We start from the raw sequence: 23,247 nt of genomic DNA on the forward strand, positions 1-23,247 counted from the left end.
ACTTTTGAGTTCCACTGGGATTTTACTATTGAAGTCCTCAACTTAGTATGACAGCGTATAGCATTGTACTGTCAACAAAGGGACGTAAAAGTATAATGTGTTTTCATTTCCATAACAGCAAGGGTCTATTAAACCACAAAAAACATTCTTTGTAGAGAAAAAAAGTGAATGTGGTTTGTTATTGATGCAGTGTAGAATTTGTGTTCCTTTAACAAACGAAAGCATTCAACTATGAATTATTATCTACGCCTTTTTAACTTTGGAGGTCAGGCATAGCAGCAAACAATCCCAAATATTTGGAATAAAGGTGTGGTGCTCTTTGGACACTAATCACTCACGTACACTAGTGTATTCTTGCTGTCACCCGCTCTCTTACTCCACCTGCATCCCTGTACTTAGTTGTAATTATTAAGAATTAAGACTCCAAGTAATACATGTAAAATGTAGCATAGCAACTTGTCAAAACTGCCACTACGACGAGGCAATGCTATCACTTCTGCAGTTTTTAGCCCCATTCATGTTATTATGACATTTTAAAACCATATTGCAGTGACACACTGGTACAAATTACAAAACCCATTTAGGCATCTTTTTCAGAATTGTTCTGTGCCTAGAGAATCATGACTCAACAAATAACATAAGCATCATGGTATGGTAAATAATATGAGCATCATTGTCCATCAAAAATGAAAAATACCTCAAAACTTTTTTAAAAGTCCGATTTAAATGGCATTACATATGTAGAGAGAGGCATGAAAAATTAATACACATGAGCCGAGGAAATGTCAAGGGTAATGATCTCGGCACAGCTTACCTCCTTAGCTTTCTGTTTCAGTCGTGCTTGCTCTGGGTCTTCCTGCCTGGAGCGGCTCTGTGGAGCAAAGGGAGGTGGGAGACACAGGTTAACAGCTGGTTTAAGGAGACCCCCTCCCTCACTATTCATCTGTTGCTGCTGCTGTTGCAAAAATAGTGCAAAATGGGAACAGGATACTCGGGTGTCAAGGACATTGTATTTGAATTCAGAGAGGTGCAATGGAGCACCCCTCAGGGGGCTGTGGCCTTTACACCCGCTCCAAATCCGGGCCTAAATAAGCCGCTAGAGGGGGATTCTAATCAAAAGAGGTTATTAAAAATTCTGCACAAGCCAGCACACACACATACACACACACTCACATATAGGGCAAAGGGTGTTGGTGAGAACGGTAGCTTTGTGTATGTTGTATTGAGTCATTGTGAAATGTGTTGTATGTAATCCAGGTGTAAGAACATCTCCCCACTATTTTAATGATCAACTAGGGCTGGGTAAGGTGGCGATAAAATTGTTTTATTGTGCTCCAACCATCTGACATTGTGCTATTTTTGATTAAATCATCATGTTGTGATTCAATGCTTTTTTCCTGAATGCCGCCTTTTGCTAAAACCCAGTGTTTATCTGGGAGGTGGACTGTTTACAGGGCAAAGTGGCCAGAGTAGCTAGTGCTTTTCCTGTTCCTATTTCCTGTTCTGTCCAGCATATATATATATATATATATATATATATATATATATATATATATATATATATATATTCTGGCAATACAATGCATTACATCTGTCCTGTACTTAAGCTAAACTCAAAATAATGGCTTTAATAAAGAGGGTCTTTGAGTACTGAGTTCTTAAACTTCTGAGAATCCATCTTGTACAGCTCCCGCATCTGTGTTTGTGTGGGCTCAAAGGTTTGAAACGGCCAAACAAACCAAAACAAACATGGCGACGTGACAGACGTAAATGGGCAGGAGGTTTGGTGGTCTCTGTTCATCAACCAGAAGATAGTCTAATATCCTGCATAGGAAGACTTGAGTGTAATGGTGCAATTAAGACAGTAAGGTGTGCTGCAATGAGGATTTTTACTGGGACATTGGCTCCATTCAAAATTAATTAAGTTAACCCACCTTTGTCCTAATGTTGCACTACAGGGCATTTTCATTTGTGGAAGATTTGAGGTCTCTCTTTTTGAATATTTTTTCAAGAAATTTTGTGACAAAAGGGGCTTTAAAGGGTTTTAGGTTGTGATTTGACTGTTAATCAAACTACTTTTTGTGCTACAATGTATTTACATTTTCATACACCTGCGCTCATCTTTGTACATCTGATGCTCTATTTCACTTGAGCTGTCAATACTTTTAACATGGGGATACAAGGGGCTTGTGTGTTTTACAGGACACTTGCCCTCTCCTCGCCGTGTCCGGGGAGAAAGGCAGGACAGAGGAGCCCTGAGGCCAGCAGCCTGAGAGGACACGCAGAGGTCACTTCAACCACTGGTGTCACACTCTAATTCATCTATCAGGACCAGAGCAAGTAGTATAACCTCATACACACAACCGTGCACACAACCATTCACACAGTCATATACATAGCTGTGCACACAGCCGCACACAAAGACTTACCCACGCATATATACCCCCATGTACACACAGCCATACACACAGACGTACACAGCCATTCACACACACGTATAAAAACACGTACACACACATACACACAGACATACATACACGTACACACACAAGTACACATCACCATACACGCACACAGACTCACAAACAGATGTACACCTAGCTAACACACAAACACATAGACGTACCCACAGATGTACACAGACATATACAGACGTGCACACAGCTGCGTACACAAAAGAACATACAAACATACACACACGTGAAACTGTATACAAACACACACTATTGCATAGGGATATTGCTTTATAAACAAAAGCATACTTTTGCAGCTTTCAGTAGAATTTCTCGCTCCTGTTCGTCCTTCCTCTGCTTCTCGATTCTCTCCAGCTGCTCGAAGAACCGGAGCTGGGAACGCACATCTGCAGTCTGCTCATAGCTCTCGTCCTCCTGTGCAGAACACACAGAGAAGAACTACAATAAGCACAAGGGTAATTCATGTCTTTCATCCAGAATTGGTCTTTCTGCTAAAGATCATTGTCTTTTTTTTTTTTTTTACAGCGGCTGTAAATTGGCTGTGTATTATTGGACCATCACCATTTTTTTCATAGGTGCTATTGACTTCATTTTAAATTTTTCAATTCATGTTTCACCAAAGCAATAGTCGTTTTATCATTAAAGAACTGGTTCGCCAGCCAAAGTGATCAATTCAACAAGAAAAACCTTAGTAATGGTCCAATGGTGATACTGACTGAGCTCCTTAGTGTCCATGTGAAGATGTAATGTCAGAAGGGCAAACATCCCTGAAGCATTCGCATCTTCTGCCATTTCTGATAACAGTGATTGCACCTCAAATTCGAAACAAAATGGCCAAACTGGTTTTGGCTCCAAGTTCCACAGAATACCCAAGACTACAAAGCAACTCTATAAGTTATAGCTAAGAGGCCTGTTGTTAAGAGATCAATATGACAATATTTTTTATCATCTTCTGTAAATGTGTCAAATACTTTTTTTTTGCCTGTCACTTGTCACACATTGTTGTGTAGATCTTAATTTCATCTATTGGTTGATTTCTTTGCATGTGTGGATTACTTCTGCATCTGGTGAACATTTCATACCAATTGCAACAATTTTATTAAGAGAGAAAATGCCAACAAGGGGAATAACATCTGTATATTGTGACTCATGATGGACAATGGATCTAAGCTGCAACACATTTATGGGACCACTTTGTCACCGCAGCGGCATAAGAACAATTCCTGGCCTTGACAGTTTGTTGAATGCCTCCTCCCGATAATATTGTAAAATAGTAAGTAGACTAATATGCTGATAATGCACTCATGCCCATTCAGTACATGACAAATTGCCTAGTTTAAGTTGTTTATTGTACCTGTTGCCAACTTTGGCTGGACTGCACAATTTTGGAAAAAATATGAAACAAGCAAAAACCTTACAATTAATAGTATAAAATGTCAGGATGAACTATTGAATGGACTTCTAATGAACTATTATTATATGTGCAGATTATCTGTCCTCAAAAATTTGTATAATAGAGTTAGAAGTTATCTATTCATTAAATATTTGGTTTAATTAACAACCCCAAGCAGAATACCACAAGAATACTAAACACAGCAGCACCCACAACTTCTATTCATGGTATTTCTTTTGATATGCTGTGTATCTCACTCATGGGGAAGGGAAAGACACTAGTCATGTATAACTTTTTGGCTCATCAAACGTTAATAGGATAATTGCTTCTTCCCACAATTTTTAACTTTACGTTGCCTCTCAAACTTAATTTGGATATCACTGTCAGTGGTGTCTGTGCTTCCATGAGTGAGAGAAGCTGGGTGGCACAGAGCACAAAGGCACATCACACGAGGAACATCCCCTGCCCCCCTCTGCCCCCTCCTGCCCCCCTCCTCTCTCATCCACTCACTAGTCTTTGTTGCCGCGCTGAGCCTGCACTCCTGCCGTAGCTCCTGCCACCGCCGCTGCTGCCGAAGCCCGGTTGCTCTTTAAGGCCGCTTTGTCTTTTGGTCTTTTTCTTTCTCTTCTTTTTTTTCGCTGATGTCAACAGTGTGGCTTTACAAAGCTCCATGTCTCTCACAAACCTCAATTACAAAACCACAAAAAGCCAGCAAACGAATGAAAAGCAAAAGCGCAAAACAAGATGGGGACCGCTCCAGCGCTCCCGCCTATCGTAGTGTCTGGAAAAACACACTTTCAAAGTTTCCTTCAGTTCTCTTCTCTATGCCCGCATCTGTGAGCTGAAGTGGAGGTGAATGTGAACTTGTTTACCAATTATATGGTTATATGGTTTTACTCTAAGTGAGTTAAAGACTCTTATATTAAAACCTTGCATACAAAGTATACGCTCCCAAGTTTTCACAAGTCACAGAAAGCTTCCAATGACTGTAAACTTGAGGGCATATGCCACCTTTTTGCCAAACAAACTTTCTTTTGTGTGATTGATTATTTTTTAATAATGTGTTTATGTGCATGTTCAGTGAAGTTCAATGTCAGCAGTAAGCAAAAACCAGAAGGAAAAACTTATATTACTTACTATTACTGATCTTTTAGTCAAAGTTGTTAACGGCACATTTGTCAAAGCTTGTGCTTGTCTTACCTTACAGGAGTCAAGTCGGTGCTGCGCAATAGTGGAGACCTTTTCCACCATTGTCCGAAGTCGAGACTGCGTGGCATGTGAAATGAATGTCACTGCCTCCATTGGTACCTCTGTGACTCCATATTTCTTGGCTGTGAATGCAATCAAAGTGTTACCTGTACATTCCAACAACAGTCATAACAACTGGGACAAGAACATATTATGCACAGAAAATTCCACTCCATACAACCTGCCAGCACTGCAATACCACACAGTAAAATGTGTATCACATTGTATATTTGCATTTTGTTAATCTATGGACTGATGTAACAGTAGAATGTGGAAATGGTATATTAATATGTATTTAAAAAGATCAAGCTAACTCATGATTTTGTAAATGCAAAATGCTCATTACTGTTTGAGATGTGTAGTTGTATTACATTTGTTATATTGTGTGAGTGTGTATGAGTCAGAGACTGGACAGTGTGAATTGATTTTATTATTGATTGGTGTATTGTAAAATGTATTTCTGTAAATCAGGGAAAGCAGACAGAAACTAGCCATTTAAGTATAACCTGGTATGGAACAGCTCTGTTTTTAGTAACTTAAAGTCTCTGTACATTGTCCATTTAAACAAAGATTAAGATAATACACTAAACTAATACACAAACGCACAATGGAATCACAATGATACTGGCCATGCTTGTCATATATAGCACTTTTTTGTTGTGCAGCTCTCTTTTCCATTTGTCTTGGTGGTAATTAGGGATGTAACGATATTCGATACACTGTAATATCGAATCATTCGATACTGGTGTCACAATTCGATACACATGTTCAGTCAATATGTACATGTCCTGTCATGCGCGCTGTGTTGTCATTTCTTTTGGTTATGGCGGCATGAAAACAGCTCCATAGGGACTTACAGGTGAAATATTCTAACAGACGTGGACTTTATCTTTCATTCAGTCACTTTTTATTTTACGTTGACAGTCCCAGAAATGAGAAAGATAAGATAAAGATAATTTTTAAATACTTTATAATCTCTTTTGACTTTACATCGGTTTAAATCAAATGCGCTCATATACGCACCCACAATGCCAGCTGCAAATTTATACGCGATCTTTTTCTCAGATTCAATTTCATAAGTTTTAGTCAGAAAATTGTTTGTTGAGACATTTCTATGTAATATAACATAGTTTAGTGTTCAGAAAGTAGATGGTAGAAAGCAGTATGTGTAAAAAGAACAGGGCAGTGTGGGAGGAGCTACTGTTTGTCTCTGCTGCTGCTGGAGATGGACACAGGGAGCCCATGTGAATGCACTGAGACTCAGGAGGAAAAGAAAAGAAATCATGAGATCATCATCAAAAAAAGCCTGATAGTGTAACTCCCCAGTCTATATTAATAGTAGACTGGTCATATTATAAAATACAAACTAGCCTGAGAAAGCACTATTTTTATTTTCACAGAATAAAAATGCTATAAATCATAGAACCAAATGAACTAAATCTTTCACATATAAACTGCAACTTTACAGTGGTTGTATTGTAATGTATTGTATGTAATATATGTATTGTTTCATTAATATCAGTGTTATTATATTATACATATTAGCAGGAAAAATATATGATATATATTTTTTTTCATCATCAAACGTATTAAAATGGAACAGATAATGCGACCCACGTATGTATAAGTACTGAATCTTTGGAAAACTGTATCGTTGCATCCCTAGTGGTAAAAACTGAGGAGTTTGAGAATCACGGAGCTATTTATTTATTTTCAATTTATTTCATTACTCCTCTGTGAATGCTGTAGTGAGCTCATGCTGTGCCTGTGTTGTGGTTGCTGGGCCTAGTGGGGCTTGAAGTGTGTGCAGCTTTACAAATGAACACTCCTACACTGGTTTAAGGACAAGCCTGAGGTCATGAAAGAAAACAAAAGGAGGAGGGCACCGGTGTTTGTCCCAAGGGTACGAGGCAATAAAAGAGACACAGCAAAATAAAAGAGAATACACAAATCAGCATACAATCCGAACAAAAATCAGATTGCAAAGATGTTGGTAGATATCATTCGAACCACTATATACTTTTCCAACTAATCTAACAACACTGTCTGACAATGAGTCAGAACAGAAACACAGAGCACAAGTTTTATTATGGGTGTTGATTTAAAAAATAGAGCTTGAACAGAGCTGGCAGGCCTCGGGAGCCTCCCTTGGACTGCTGTCAGTTGGGAGTGCGGCTAGACCAATCACTGACACAATAAAGCTGCATAAGTGCCACTTGCCCAGCAGGGAGCGCCCTAGCCTCCTGCCCTGTATCATGCTGGGTTCCTCCCCAAGGTCAGATTTATATTTTTAAACAAGGATCTACCTCGAGGTCACAGGGTAACAACCATGCTAGGAGTCCATGAAACAAAACGTGACCTCCGGGCCTCTGTGCTGCACTAAAAGATTCTTTAATTGAGATGAAGCACGATGAGAGCGCTAGACTCCCGTCACGTGGAATTACACTGTGTGTTGATCTGATGCACAGGAGCAAGATACTAGGCACAGTTTTATTTTGAGTAATAACGTTCATTACACATTTTCACAGGTTCCACCATGCAGCAAGAGCCTGAAGTGTATTCCAAGCAATAAAAGTTATTGCCTATGGCAAAGGCGGTAATGAAGACACTATCATTTTCATGTGATACTGCAAGCAAACCTAGAACTATCTGCCGGTATTGATTAGCTCCTGCAACAGTGTGTATGATCAGAGTGACTTACTGCAAAGTCTCATTCCTCTACATTCTGCTTCTTTGGACTAAAGGACAATCTGACAGCCAGCCTTCAAAAGATAAACCCATAAAGTATTTATGTATGTGCCTGAGGTTCAGTCAGTTCAGACAGTCACTGAAGAATTCATTAGAAGAGGTGAAAGAATTGTTAAGTATATCAAATTTAAACCAAGGCCAAACAAAAGGCAACAAAAAGTCTAAATCCAAAATGTCTTTTCTGATGGCATAATCAGATGTACAGATATGTTGTCAGCACAAAGGAGAGATTACCTACAGACTTTGTACAGCAAACATTTCTTATTATACATATATTTTTCCAGTATTATCACCTGTTTCGAGAATGCGTCTGTGGAGTAGGCCTGGATGTAAGAAGGCTTCATCTTTGCATGAGCGGATCTGGGTTCCCACCAGCTCTGAGTTGGTAGCCAAAATTCGTGCACTCTCCTCATTGAGGTTTACCCCAGCCATAGAGGCCACGTCATTGATGTCATCGTCATCTCTGAAAAAAATACATTAAAGATTAAATCTGAATGAAGAAGTTTTTTGTTTCTAGATGAGTATTTAAAAGGTTATAATTGAGTTCAAATTGAGTCTCCAAAAAAAAAATAGAGTTGGCTGCTGTCTTTTTGAAGGGTGACCAAATGGCACAAGGGAAATAACCACTTGGGAAGTTGACTGTGGGGACATACTGTCCTGATGTGCTTCAGCAAACCTTTTTCACCAGCCTTCCCCTGTTATGTGTGGCCATATCAGCTTGTCAAAGTCTGATTTTGTCAGATCTCAGAAGCTAAGCAATGCCAGGCCTTACTTGGATGGGAGACCACCGAGAATTCCAGGTGCCACAGTGGGTTACTGAGTCCTTAGGCAAGACACTTCACCTACATTGCCTACTAAAAAAGTGGAGTGTGAGTGTGTGTTGATGGTGGTCAAAGGGGCCAAAGACGCAGCCTCGCTTCCGTCAGTCTACCCCATGGCAGCTGTGGCTACAATAGTAGTTTACCACCACTCAGTGTGAAGTGAATGAACAATAAACTGTGAAGTGCTTCGGGTGTCTTGAAAGGCGCTATATAATTGCAATGATTAATTAATTCAGTAATGTTATATTTATTACAGAAGACCAATAGTGTCAGACAAAGGCCCATAGAACAGAGTCAAACTTATAATGACAATGAAATTGTAATGTAAAATGCAATGTGAAATTGCAAAGTATTTTGATCCAAGTTCATTGCACATTTTTCATAATGTTTTGAATTATAAGAAATACACATTTTTGTTTAACTGACTGGTATGCTGTTTAGATTAGAAATTAATAAAGTTTAAAAAAAAAAATCTAATTTCAGAAAGTCAAACCCATATATTATATAAACTCCTAACACATAGAGGCTAATGAATAATGAAAACCTCAAATGTATTTATTTATTTATTACATACATAATTACATAAGATCAATTAAAAGCAATTATATTTTAACAGAAATGTCAGGCTTCTGAAAAGTATGCTAATTTCTATGCACTCAGTACTGGTTGGGTCTCCTTTGGCATGAATTACTGCACCAGTGTGCCGTGGCATGGAGGCAATCACCCTATGGCACTGCTCAGGTGTAATGGAAGCCCAGGTTGCTTTGCTAGCGGGCTTTAGATCATCTGCGTTGTTGGCTCTGGTGTCTCATTTTCCTCTTGACAATATCTCAGAAACTCTTTATGGGTTCAGGTCAGGCAGGCTTGCAGGCCAATCAAGCACAGTAACACCATGGTCAGTGAGCCATCTTTAATAACTTTGGCTGTGTGGGAAGGTGCCAGGTCCTGCTGGAAAATTAAATCAGCATATCCATAAAGCTTGTCAGCAAAAGGAAGCAGTAAGTGCTAAAATGTCCTGGTAGATGGCTGCATTGACTGTGGACTTCGGAAAACACAGTAGATCAACACCAGCAGATAACATAGCAGCCCAAATCATCACTGACTGTGGAAACTTCACATTGGACTTCAAGCAACATGAATTTATTGTCTCTCCACTCTTCCTCCAGACTCTGGGACCTAGATTTCCAAAAGATATGCAAAATGTGCTTTCACCTGAAAGGAGGACTTTGGACCAGTGAGTAACAGTCAATTTTTTTTTCTCCACAGCCCAGGTAAGATGCATCTGACATTGTCCCATGCCCAATACAGGCTTTGTCTGTGTGTAGTGGCTCTTGATGCACTGTCTCCAGCCTCTGTCCAATCCTTGTGAAGGTTCCCCAAATTCTTGAACGGATTTTCTTTGACAATCCTCTTAAGGCTGCGATCATCCCTTTTGTAGCACCTTTTCCTACCACATTTTTTCCTCCACTCAAGTTTCTATGAATATCCTTAATACAGCACCCTGAACAACCAACTTCTTAGCGTGACCTATTGTGGCTTACCCTTGTTGTGGAGGGTGTCAGTGACTGTCTTCTAAACATCTGTCCAGTCAGCAGCCTTCCACATGATTGTGTAGCCCACCAATCCAATCTGAGAGACCATTTAAAGGGTCACGGACCTTTTGCAGGTGTTAGTTAGTTACTTAGTCAGTTAATTAGGTGATTACGGTGTGACACCATGACTTCCCAATATTCAGCTTTTATACACTATTCTCATATTCTGAGACACTTAATTTTGGGCCCACAACTCAAATCAAGTTTTAGCTCAGAGAATTTCATTTATATTTTGCTGATATAATTGAGCACAGAAAACACACTCAGGGTGACCCCTCACTCACTGGTCCACCTACACAGTCATACGAACAAGAACATGACATCATCGCTGGCACAATAGTCGTGTGGCTTATGTGATGGCCCTGAGCTCTTAGGGCAGCGCACCATCAGCTAACTCCATCCCACTGAGGCCCTCCTTGTTTCTTGACTGCTTAAAGCTGATATGAAACTTGACACCACGGTGGGAGGTTGACAAAGACAATTAGAGGGACCCTTTCATACACCTATTTTTTTTTTCATTTTTTTAAATTTTGCCTCCACTGTTGAAAAAACACAACACACAGACAACACAGCATTGCATTATGTCCTCTGCTGCGCCCCAGGCCGTGCAGCTTTCTTCCCCATGGATATCACATCCTCCTGAATAACATGACCTGTCCTAAAAAGAGAAGTGCTTGAGGCCATGTTAGCTCAGGTAAAAAAGGCACTCAACAACTTTCCCATCTCCAAACTGTATATGATTACCACCAAACAAATACTTTATCATGTTAGCAACATTCTACTAGAGACACTCGTTACAACAATTACATTATGTTTGGTTTTACATGATGTCATGTATTATGTTACTTGTTGTTCTTTAAAGTCCTTGAGGGTTAAAGAAACACTTCATATTCACAGAGTGAATATAGATTCTTTCATATTTACTGTGCATATTTCAAACCATGAAGCATGCTAATCTGATGCTTTATGAATCGCAGGGGCAGCAGTTTAAGCAGGGAATGTTGTCTCTCCTCAGACACTCAAAGTGCTACACTGTAGTTATTATTCATTCAATCCACATTCAAGGTGGTAAGATACTTCGGTAGCCACAGCTGCCCTGGGGTAGACTCATGGAAGCATGGCTGCCAATCTGCGCCATCAGTCTAATCACTCACACACACCACATTCATATTCAAACAACAACAATTTGGTCCGAGTAGAAATTGATCCTTCAAAGTTTGGGCTGGTGAATGTGTGCACTTACCATTGAGGAAGTGACAGTCAAAAGCTTTAATATACAAAAACTGGTTTGAATTGTTTTGCTACTTGAAGGAAGTACTTAACCTGAGACTTATTTTATTCAAATCAATACACTGAGTCCCATACGTTCTAACAAATATAAGAAGTATGATTAAGAAGTATGATGTAGAGTAAGTATTATGTGACAAAAATTGAATTCAAATTAAAGCTCAAATCAAATGTGAATGCCATGAACAGGTTTGACATTAAAAGGCGGGAATGAGATATGAAATGCAGAAAAGTCCAGACTATACCTCAGCATTAATGGAGCAGATGTAATTAGCTTCCACAGAAGCTAAAGAGCAGCCTCTCAGTTATTGGTTCAGCTTTGCTCGGGGACATAGAGCCGGCAGTCACATGAATACATATGCATGTCGTTTCCATATCAAGCTTGTGCTTCAGCGGGGCACGCTGTGGGTGGTGGGTGGGCTGCATCCCATTTAGAGCTTGTATGTGTGTTGATGTGTGCAGAGAAGTCCAGATCTCCACCCTCAGTACCCAAGCATCATTTAATCTTAGTGACTAAGTAGACATTTGAGAGCTCCGAGGCTGAGGGGTTTAGACAAAGAAGCCAACAAACTAAAAAATGTACCTATTGGCCTGACATGTCGATATACTGTATAGTTACATATCCCTATTGACTGAACTTTCAAAATCTGCAATCTGTTCTTTGGACTTCCACATCCGTTATGGCAACTTGAAATTTTAAAAAGTTATGAAAAAGTTATGGTACCATACTTCTATGAACATAATCCAATCTTATGGCTGCTGAGTTTCCAAATCTTTGAGTGAACACTTTTGGGAGGTCGCTTTTAACTTTTAATTGAGTCAGTGTTATTTGCAGAGCCTGTTAGCAAACTAGGCACACAACCTGTCAGTTTACAGAACAACAGGGCAGGTTTCCACAGAGACTGTTTATAGTTGCATTGCTAGCTGACGATGGAAAAGGCCTTTTTCATTCCAGTGTTAACTGGAATTTGAGATTAAACACTTTTGTTCCATTTTTTAAAACAAGCATCCGTCTGCCTCTTCAATGCAGTTATGAAACTGTTTATGTGCTTACGGGAAGAGGTCTGCGTCCAGCGTGTTGGGGACATTGTAGGATTCGAGGAACTGAGCCCAAGCTTGGAGGTTGGCAGAAGGCTGAGGGCCTGGGCTGGCTCGCCTGTGATTACAGCGGATGTTGAGTGTTTACAGAGGGTTGGTGAGGGGAGGAGGTGGGGCAGCATTGAGGCAGCTGCTTTCACTCTGTACTGTAAACTACACAGCACACACAACACAAGTGCTTACAGGGGGCTGCAGACGCACTGGAAACCCTACAGGCCCTGCACAGGCCCTGCAGTGTGTGTGAGCTACAGCTGGCCCGCTGGGACCAGTGGCTCATAGTGACAGTCTAACACACGCCACTCACTCCATTTGAAGAGAGAGAAGGTGGATTGTGCAAAACCTGGGCAGCCAAAAGTACAAGTTTTTCCTATACATAACAAAGACGTATAGTCTTGAAGGGGTCTTATCTGAGTTCCGATCGGAGTGAGTGACAGTCGGAATAGCTAATCAGAAAAAAAAATAAAAAATGACTGTGTTCCATCTTTGTGCTGCTATCTTTGCTTTAATACATGCAATCAAATAATGCACTGTGACAGTGAACGAAGCATAGGTTATTGCACAAACAAACATAAAAACACAGGAGCTAGGGGGCAATTGAAATCAGAATGTGGGGCATCAGCATAATTTTATCGATCCTTTATTTATATAAATGAGCCTCTTAAGATATAATGTCTCATTTTCAAGACAGACCCCTAATTAATCCTTTCTACAGGACCAAGAGTCAGTCAGATAAACCCGTCAGGACTGCAGACTAACTGTAGTTGATAAAACTGAAAGGTCACGAAGATTGGTGATGGTTGGGAAAGGCAGGCAGCTAGTAGCTCAAACAGTGCCAGATGTACTGGTGAGAAACTAAATGCTGTTCATTAGAGGTGAGAGAAGTTATTGATTTTTTGTCTGTATAATAAGAGGCTATTCCTCCCAGACTCATTTTCAAGTACTTTTGTGTTTATCCACAAGGGAAAAAATGCAATCAAAATGTATTCTATGCTGAATAAAAATTTAATAATAATTTGGACTATGACTAAAATTAGCAGCTCATTGGATATTGTTCAAGAACAGAATGGAATAGAAGACAACAAGAATATATAACCGAATATATGGAATATATATGTCAAAGCTTGATCCCGTCAGATTTCAGAAGCTAAGCAAGGCCGGGCCTGTTTAGTACATGGATGGGAGACTGCTGGAAAAATCAGGTACCACAGCGGGGCGGCAGTTACAAAAACTGTGGTTAGCCAAGGCACTTCACCCACATTGCCTCGTATAAAAGTGGTGTGTTCGTGAGTGATGGTGGTGGTGGTCAGTGGGGCCAATGGCGCAGATTGGCAGTCGCGCTTCCTTCAGTCTGCCCCAGGGCAGCTGTGGCTACAATAGTAGCTTGCCATCACCAGGTATGGAGTGAATGAATAATAATCTGTAAAGCGTCTTTGTGACATATGTCTGTGAAAAGTGCTATATAAATAAAAACTTACTTATAAAAAATAACAGCCATATAGTTGTGGTAATTCATGTACCATACACCGTAGACAAATAGGTGAAAATGAAATGAGAAGTTTAAAAAAGAAAGAAAATAAGTCTAACCCTGTGTTTAAGTAGATGGCATTTTTTTCTGTCAAACAAAGTTTTACTCTACCTAATATACTAAAAATTAAATGTTCATACATTTGTATGGTGCAGACCTAGTTTTATATTTCAGATATAGTTTGACAAAATAAAACTGTAATTAATTATATTATTATTGCAGCTCAGGTTAAAGGAGTTACATTCATCTATGAAAATGGTACTGTGCATTATCTGACATGTTGTGGTACCAGTGTGTTTGTTTGTGATGGGCCATTGTGATAACCGCAGGGAGAAAAAGGTCGTCAGTAACAAGCGAGCTTGACAGCTTAATTACCAATGAAGCTAAAGATTTATTGGCTTATCAATGAAGAGCCTTGGGCACTGCCTTTGCCCCCAGGAGATGGGAACCATTATCATGAACCCACTGGCCCATGTGACCCAAACTCTTCTTCTGCTGCGGTCACATCGGGCCAGGCCAAACCTCAGTTACACTGTATGCAGCTGAACAAAAAGCAATAACTAACCAACAAAATAAAATCGCCAAAAGGACTTTTGCACAACTAGACTCTAGACTGTCATGCATCTTATTGGCACACAAGTGACTATAAACGTACACTTATGTATAGACATGCACACAGACATTACAGTTACACAAACATGGCCCACAAAGGCCAGTATGTGGGCGATGAACCTTTTATGTTTGGAGACAAAAGCCCAGCAGAAGCGAATACAAGACCAGAGCAAAGGAAAGAGAGGGAGAGAGCAAAGCTTCAGGCTAAATACCATATGTTTGACTTCACCAAAGGTATTTTGAGAGCTGCATCTAGAAATTCTAACCATCTGGATCCAATTAACTTATTTCTAAATCAAGATTTTGTTCATTTGTATTCTGGTGATGGGTTGTGACACTGATTCAAGAAGGGCAGTCAAGGTGGTGATCAATAAGATCTTAGGATGAGAGGCAGAGACTCAGGGACTCTCCATCACCCAGCCAGGTGGCCAGGAAGGCAACTGGAAAACCTCAAAGACACCCTTGAGAAGCTATAGCTGAGAGAGTAGCCCATAGTGATGTAGAGTTAAGTGAAATGCTGCCCCCATGTGACAGCTCCGAGGAACAATGATGTGCACCTATGGTGAGGAGAATGTTACCTGAAAGAGCCTCCTCCGGGGTCGTTGAGCTTGTTTTTCTGATTCCCAGAGATCTGAACAGCCAGGCCGATGGGACTTTTGCCAGCCTGGATAGTGGTTCCTTTCCCCATTGTGCCTGTTGAGCAAAGAAAAAAGAAACAACATAAAAAGTGTAAAGGAGTCCCGTTACCAAGGAAGTGTCCCATCACATCTGCATCAAATATCCTTCTATTGAATGACTACCTTCAACTGCATTTGTCACCCTCACAGGGGAGGACAGAGGGGCTGTCACATTCCCCAGGTTGGTGTGGAGAGCATCATTCTGTCAATATCACTGCACTTCAGCGGCACTCCTTACACTTCTAAACTGCATCCTGCTCCCAGACATGATTTCCAGAGAGGCACAAGGACTGCCAGAGTGAATTTAAACTTGATTTTAACAGGCATGTTCCTAGCCAAAAGGCATAAAACATATTTTTAGAACCATCCCTGCATTCCAATTTGTGGGCATAAAACAACCTACAGATCTTTCACTACAGGCAGTCTTGAGGATGGGGGCAGATCAAATTTGTATGCACCTCTGATTGTGCGTGCACATAAACATATAAGCAAAAACAGGTAAAGACTCACACAACACCTGAGAGCACTTCGCTCTCTTTGGGGAGCATAACGTTTGTGTTGTATCCCGGCAATATTTGCAGGCTTCAGTGGGATGAGTGTTTGTGAATCAGTGTGAGTAAGCAGCGGCACAAATGTTTGAGAAGGCTTTATAAGCAGGCAGAAAAACACCTGTTCTAGTCTCACTGTGGCTCCTATCTGTTTACAGATCTTATAGCCTACTGCCAGTTCAGTTCAGCTTATTTCACCGGGAGCTCAGACTGAATTTGGCAAGGCTGTTTGAAAAATTGTTGCCATATGTAAGCAATTGTGTTTGGACTTTTGAATTTCACAACAGAACAACCAATATAATGTAATAAAATGAATTGTAGAGCTGTCTTATAACGAAGCCTACCTTGTGCTCTAATGGACTGCGTGATCACCACTGGCATGCGCACTTGCCCACTAACAGCACCAGTTGCCTTGACACCCTAAAAAATAAAAGATGTTAATAATAGCCTACTTATGAACTGATTAAATCAACAAATGTAACAAAGATCTGAACTTCATCTATGGAGAGAAAAGTCGAATTTATGTCCTGTTCAGCGGTAATATTTGCAGTGTGTTTGAATTTGATTAGTAAATCGTCACAACACAAAGATAAAATAGATAGTAAAAGAAACATTACAGGAATGAGGGCCTATGGTGGACTATTAGAGTCACTTGTGTCTTTGGAAGAAGCCAATGGCTCAACCTCAGGCCTAGTCATCCATTGATTCCAGTTTGCTTCTTGCTGCATATTTTTTAACCTTGTTTTTCTTTCCCTGACACATGCTGTATTACTGTTCAAGCGACAGAATAAGACATTGGCCATTTGTCCAAGAGATGCACTGCAGGGCCTTGTGGGATAGAAGAAAAGGAAATACATTCAGCACACAGATAGCTACTCCCTCTGGCTAGAAGAGCCCAGGTATAGTTTGGGAATAAGCAAAGAGAAAATTCAAATATCATATTCTGAGTTGTTATTTTTTAAGGTTTACCAATGTTCATGGTAAAATCAATAGTACTGATACCATCAATCACATTTCTTAATAGGAATCCGGCAGTTGGATAAACAAACATTATATTTTGCCTACTGCCACATCTCTCTGGCATTATACTGTTGTTGTGCCCATAACAATCATTTAATGTAATATGTTGTGTTGTAGCTTGTGTTTGTGTTGGTATGTGAGCAAAAGCAATGGTGAGAGAGTGGAAGAGGATAGGAGCATGTTGGACATAAACTACGGACGCTTTCACATTGACCTGGGGCTGACCTAGTTACCTCGCTTCACCCTTTTTAATGTTAGCGTGTGGAGTGTGTGTGGAGTGGGGGGGGCTGAGGAGAAGTCATGTGGGTGGCGATACAGTGAGAAGAACTGCAAAGAGAACAGAATAGGAGAGCATCAAAAGAAGGCAAATGCCAAGATGTTGTCTCTGTCCCAGGTAGGGTATACATAATTTGATTTCAATTTTCTTAAACATCCCCAGATATAGGGTTAGGCGATATGACAAAAAATATATGTTTTTAAATCAAATTTACGGATCACTTTTGATTTTCAATTTCCTTACTAAAAACAAAGGTGGCTTTCAATATATACTGCTGAACATAAATAAAGCAGATTTAATTCGTCCAAAGTCTGAACTCAAATCATATGCTTTTATTGACAAACAATTGGCTGTAGACCTCTCGATTAATAAGACCCAAGCATATCATTGACAATTAAATGAATCAAATTCAATAAAAATTTGGTGAATTGAACAGCCTCATACAGATATGAGGTAAAAAAAAAAAGTTCTAATAAAATATTGCATTTATTGAAAACTAATGGTGTATTATTAATTACAAAAACTTGAACATGATGACTTGAACATGATGATTTGTACATGATGGCTTGTACATGATGGCTTGTACATGATGCCTTGTACATGATGCCTTGTACATGATGCCTTGTACATGATGCCTTGTACATGATGACAACTAGTCTGGATTTTTATTTGGTGTGTTCTCAAGACTATTACCTAATCAGAAATTAGAATGAGCCTCATTATGAATTTATCATTTGGGTTGCCATTTCTCACATCTACAACCAGTTTGAAATAAACACAAGGACCTTCTATGATCTGAATACTCACTATATAACCTCCAGCCCCTGCAACCAATTATTCAATAGTGTTAGTGCAGCCTATGAGTGAATTCTGGAGCTTCTGGAGCCTTCAAAAGACACATGATCTGTCTGCATATTGAGAAGAAAAACACAGGCAACATATCCTCTCTATAACCTTAACCATAAACCACCTGAACCTAAATTTACACCATACTGTTGAATTTATACATTATTTATAGTGGTGGTGGCATGTCACCATGAAATGACTATAACCATACATGCATACAGTATGTGTTTTATTGGATTGTTTTAGTGATTAGTGATTAGTGACTTAGCCAGCACTTCAGTCAGCTGCACTACAGGTGCTGTAGAAATAAAGTTTGACTTAACAATATAGATTTCAGTTCTCATAGTGATGAATGAATACCCACACAGAGCACTCAGTTGGTACATACTGAATCAACATTCACAGGTTTGGTAGTAACAAACACAGTGGTCTTGGAGGTGAAGTTGTATCATTTGACACAGAATATAGAAAATGCAGTGGAGAATTTGAATCTATGTAATGATCTACCCACAAAATGCAAAAATTAAAAGATGATGATGCTAAACTCTAAACATTTTCTGCAGTATTTCAGTGCCTTAACATTTTTTCTTTCATTTCATTTGTTTTACCTATGGCATTCTTGAGGCTGATTTACTATGTAACATAAGTAACCCCAACACACACAGCCCGGCAGGTTCACATCTATCATATGTTAGCAGTGAGGGAAATCTACCTGACGGATATACAGAAATATTACATGTAAACTATATGTATAGTAATGATAGCTTGCAATATACCATTTCAATTTACAAACCAAGACAACATATTCAATATAATATTACAGAGTCATTTTAACAGTAGGGTAAACATACCATTGCAGGAAGAGTACTGGCACCAATAGTGGTGGTCACACTATTAGGGTGTCGTGTGCGGACAGCTGGTCCAGTCACGATGGCAGGGGCCACACTGCTGGGCACGGGTTTGATTCCCTGCTGAGGAGGCTGTGTCAGTGACTGCTGACTGTTCAGCAAGGACAGTCTTAGGGCCGGTAGGCTTTTCTGTTGATGAGAGTGTAACATATATGTTTACTTTCAATTAATGCTGTGATTTTCTTGCTAAATGATTAATAAACATTTCCATAATGTGAAAGTTCTGAATATGAAAAATCCAACTTCAAAAGAAACCTGAAATGTTGGTCCATACTGACTGTTTCAACAGACTATGTACATGTGTTTGGAGACAGCCTGGTCGCTGTTTTGATGTGGCTATTCACGGCAGATTGTAAAAACCTACTGGCTACAGGACAGACTGACTTCAGGACTTCAGGATGTCTCAGGAGAGTCATCGGGCCAAGGGACATATGCAAAGTATTTATGTCTTTATATTTTGGTGTGGCCATAGTGCATGAGACCACACCAAAGTCCCATAGTCTGCAAAAAAAACTATACAGCATTCAAATCGGATTACATTATATTAGAAAATTGATCAAGACAGAATACTAGACTCGTTGTTATTTTGGTACTTGGTACACAATGTAACTTTTCTGGTGGAGGGTGTAAGACCTCCTTGGATCTGCTATTGCTTTGCCAGGAAAATCCCCAAGTATTGCTTTAAACATATACTGTGTTTATTTCATTACAAGTGCTTTTATTGATACCTTGAAAAACATGGGTTCTAACAGTGAGAGAACTCATCTCTCCACAGATCCAGGCAAAGCAATAGCATCACAATGGACGCAAGAAAGTAATAGAACCTCCACCAGAAATGTATACATACTGCACTGTGCACATTTAACTTTTGTAAATTGCTCAAATGTAAAAAAAAAAAAAAAAGTATTTATTATTGCTTGTTTGAGACAGTTAAAAAGATGTTTAACCTTAAGAAATGGGACCAAGTACGGTTGTGGAGATGATTTCAGCTCAGTCTGAAGGCGGCTGGTAAACTCCTCAGGCTCAATCTTAGCATCCTGTCCGTGAAAATGAAACAGAGGCATCATGTTACAGTTTGATTTTGCAATAAGAGGGACAGCAATTCTGAAATATAAGAATACAAATACAGAAGAGCAAATCTGAGACCCCCTCTCTGTCACTAGAGATTACCCAGGAAGTTTTATGCTGCCATCTTTAGGACTGAAATAGGCAATACAAGTGCTGTCATTATTATCATGCTTTGACTCACCAGTAGGTCCTGAACCAGAGCTTTGACATTCTTGGATGTCTCAGGGGATGGAGAGTTGTGAGATGCAAGTTTGATCAGAGTAGCCAGAAAATTCTTACATTTTTTCACATTCTCTTGCATCTCCTAGGACAAGGTAAAAGACAGATAAAATATATAATTAACTTAAATACATTAAACCGCTTTACATACAGTCAGACAGTATACAGTCATTAATAGTACTTTAGTATTAGTAGTAGTAGTAGTAGTAGTAGTAGTAGTAGTAGTAGTTGTAGTTGTAGTTGTTGTTGTTGTTGTTGTTGTTGTTGTTGTTGTTGTTGTTGTTGTTGTTGTTGTCGTTGTTGTCGTTGTTGTCGTTGTTGTTGTTGTCCATTATAACTGCAGTGGAGACTCACCATGCAGAAATCTAGATTCATCTATCTATCACTGAATGAAGGCCTCCCGCAATTCCTTTGGATACTATATGTGCATGTGTGAATTTATGAGTGTGAGCATGTGTGAGACTCTTTGTCCACTGCCAGCTGTGATGGGCTGTGAGTCCAGGGCTAAGCCTGTGACACAGCCAGCTTGCTGGCAGCTGTGACAGCACCAGCCCCTAGAGGCTGAAGAGTGTGGAGAAGCAGAGAGGGCGGTGAACAGACCTGGGACACGACAGGTGCTCCAGGTGTGGTGGCGATGGCCGTCTGAGCCGCCGGCACTGACTGAGAAGCAGCCTGGGATGAAACCTGGGGGGCAATCACCACAGGGGTCTGCTGTGATGTCGTCACAGCCACTGCCACAGGGCCCTTCTGAAAGAGTGCAGAGAGACAGACAGATAAACAGGACGTGACGCGCTGCTCGGAGCAAGGCCACAGAGAACAGGAGGCAGGCACCACAGCGGTCCTGTCACATCTGGTGTCCTGACTTCAGCATCACTCAACAGGCAAGGAGGAGGAACAAGCTGGAGGCTGAGAAAGACTAAAGGCCTTGACAGACATCTCCAGGATGTGTTTTACTCACTTTTATCTATAAATCTATTACATGTTATTGAAATTCAAAACTTCAACCTGTAACAACACAACTGTAACAACACAACAAAACAACCTTTCAGCAGCTTCCTATGAAACAGTATCAGCTCCTAAATCTTAGAGGGCTCATTCATACTTGACAATTTTCACAACAAATAGAATCATCAAAGGACAGTTCTGCATGGCGGCATGGTGGCTGAGTGGCTACCACTCAAGCTTCACAGCAAGGTTCTGGGTTCTATCCCTGGGTCACCTGGGCCGTCTGTGTGGAGTTTGCATGTTCTCCTGTGTGGGTGGATTTCCTCCTCCAGGCACTCCGGTTTCCCCCATGAACCCAAAAAACATGCACCATAGATAAAATCCTCCAGCTAAGGTAGTCCTGACCAAGCCTAGCAACAAGATCACAGAGATGGGTCCCCGAGCACCCCATGTGCTCCCCACTATAGGACAATTTCCCTACAAGGATAATAAAGTACTACAAAACAAATATCAAAGATATTGTATATTATTTAACTGATTTATCTAATTAGATTAGATAGATATCTTATTGTCAGATCAAAGAAATGTACAATGTACTAAGGCAAAAAAGTGGCTAGCACTCACACTTCACAACACCCCCAGATGGAGCCATTCTGTGGGGTGTTTGGATATTGTCACGTGTCTGGCCAGGTTTAGTCCAGGCACTTTGGTTATCTATCATCAACTAAAAAAATAAGCAATCATCCAGCAGTGGTCTAGCTCAAGGTTTGCAGATGGGTCCTCTAGTTAATTTCCACAATTATGTTCAATTTAACTCAAATTATTTTTTAAGTTATTCTTGCAAAAATAGAATATTACACATTGTAAAATAGTCCAGTAAAGTCAATTCACAGTAACAAAATAGTGCTAAAAGATAGAGGGGCACAACTAAAATGAAGCAAACTGAAAATATCTCACAGGGCGCAGTGCAGGACAGGAGGAAGAGGAGGAAGACGATGGGGTCTGGTGGACAGGACTGGATGGAGGAGGACAGGGAGAAGGGGCCATCTTGGATGGGGTCAAAGCACACTGTCTGTTGGTCTGAGGGATCACAGGAGACTGGAGGAGAGCAACACACAGGACAAAAAGTGCACATAAAGTAAAGTTATCACAACACAAACAGACAGTAGATATTAGGGCTGAATGATTTAGCAAAATGTGTAATTTTTACTATTACTACTACAGTTTTTTTTTTTTTTTCCAATGTTTGAGAGAGTACTGAAGTAGTATATGCATCAAATTCAATATGCATCAATAATGAAACATTGCAAAATTTAGTTATTTAATAGTTATTTAAAGGTAGTATGTTGTTATTTAATTTCAAATTTCATTATTACCCAAGTATAATGTCTTTATTTTCAATACACTGTACAGAAAAATAAATAAACAAAAATGTTTTTAATATTTATGAATGGCTATGAATATTTTACAATGTGGAATTTTGGAGTTTAGATTATTGAAGAAATTCATGATTATTCACAAAGCATTACTGAACAACAGTGAAATTCTAAATGTTCATTCACATTGTCTAAGATCACCTTTGCTCTAGTAATGACCAGCTTTATGAAACCAAACCTAAACAGATAGATGAAAAGCAATTTACAGGTATATTGACCTAATATATATTTGTTTATATTAGTTATTCTCACAGTTATCAGTTAACAAAATAATTTTGACAAACTGTGACTTTGTAATATTTCACTGTTTTTGAGATCTGAGCAGATCAAACTGTGATTTTGATTACATAATCTTTCAGCCCCACAAGGAAGAGAATATTAGAAAGAAAAAAGAAGCAAACAAGGCTGAGGATGAACAGAGAAGGAACATGAGTGACCTATGAGCTACACATAAAATTTAACAAAATATTTTTAAACTGTGTTAAAGTAAAATATGCTGAGACAC

The 23,247-nt window shown here is 39.7% G+C and overlaps 1 protein-coding gene across 3 annotated transcripts in view; it reads right to left on the reverse strand.

The window, feature by feature from the left end:
• LOC110175325 (transcription initiation factor TFIID subunit 4-like) overlaps window positions 1-23,247 on the reverse strand; it is a 53,352-nt gene that overhangs the window by 26,546 nt on the left and 3,559 nt on the right. The window contains exons 3-13 of one of the 3 annotated variants that reach the window (XM_020941483.2): window positions 22,264-22,404; window positions 20,962-21,108; window positions 20,324-20,446; window positions 20,022-20,111; window positions 19,018-19,203; window positions 16,368-16,443; window positions 15,377-15,491; window positions 8,157-8,326; window positions 5,068-5,198; window positions 2,763-2,888; window positions 815-871 (exon numbers count right to left, since the gene is read on the reverse strand). In XM_020941483.2, coding sequence (XP_020797142.2) covers window positions 815-871; window positions 2,763-2,888; window positions 5,068-5,198; window positions 8,157-8,326; window positions 15,377-15,491; window positions 16,368-16,443; window positions 19,018-19,203; window positions 20,022-20,111; window positions 20,324-20,446; window positions 20,962-21,108; window positions 22,264-22,404 — 1,362 coding nt within the window. Of the gene's footprint in view, window positions 1-814; window positions 872-2,762; window positions 2,889-4,389; window positions 4,553-5,067; window positions 5,199-8,156; window positions 8,327-15,376; window positions 15,492-16,367; window positions 16,444-19,017; window positions 19,204-20,021; window positions 20,112-20,323; window positions 20,447-20,961; window positions 21,109-22,263; window positions 22,405-23,247 lie in introns of those variants that run through there. The other 2 variants (XM_055154792.1, XM_055154793.1) reach the window with 2 other exon arrangements.

Source organism: Boleophthalmus pectinirostris, unplaced genomic scaffold (genome assembly GCF_026225935.1).
Source record: "Boleophthalmus pectinirostris isolate CB_2022bp ecotype Guang Dong unplaced genomic scaffold, ASM2622593v1 HiC_scaffold_19, whole genome shotgun sequence".
Classification (NCBI taxonomy): Eukaryota; Metazoa; Chordata; class Actinopteri; order Gobiiformes; family Gobiidae; genus Boleophthalmus; species Boleophthalmus pectinirostris.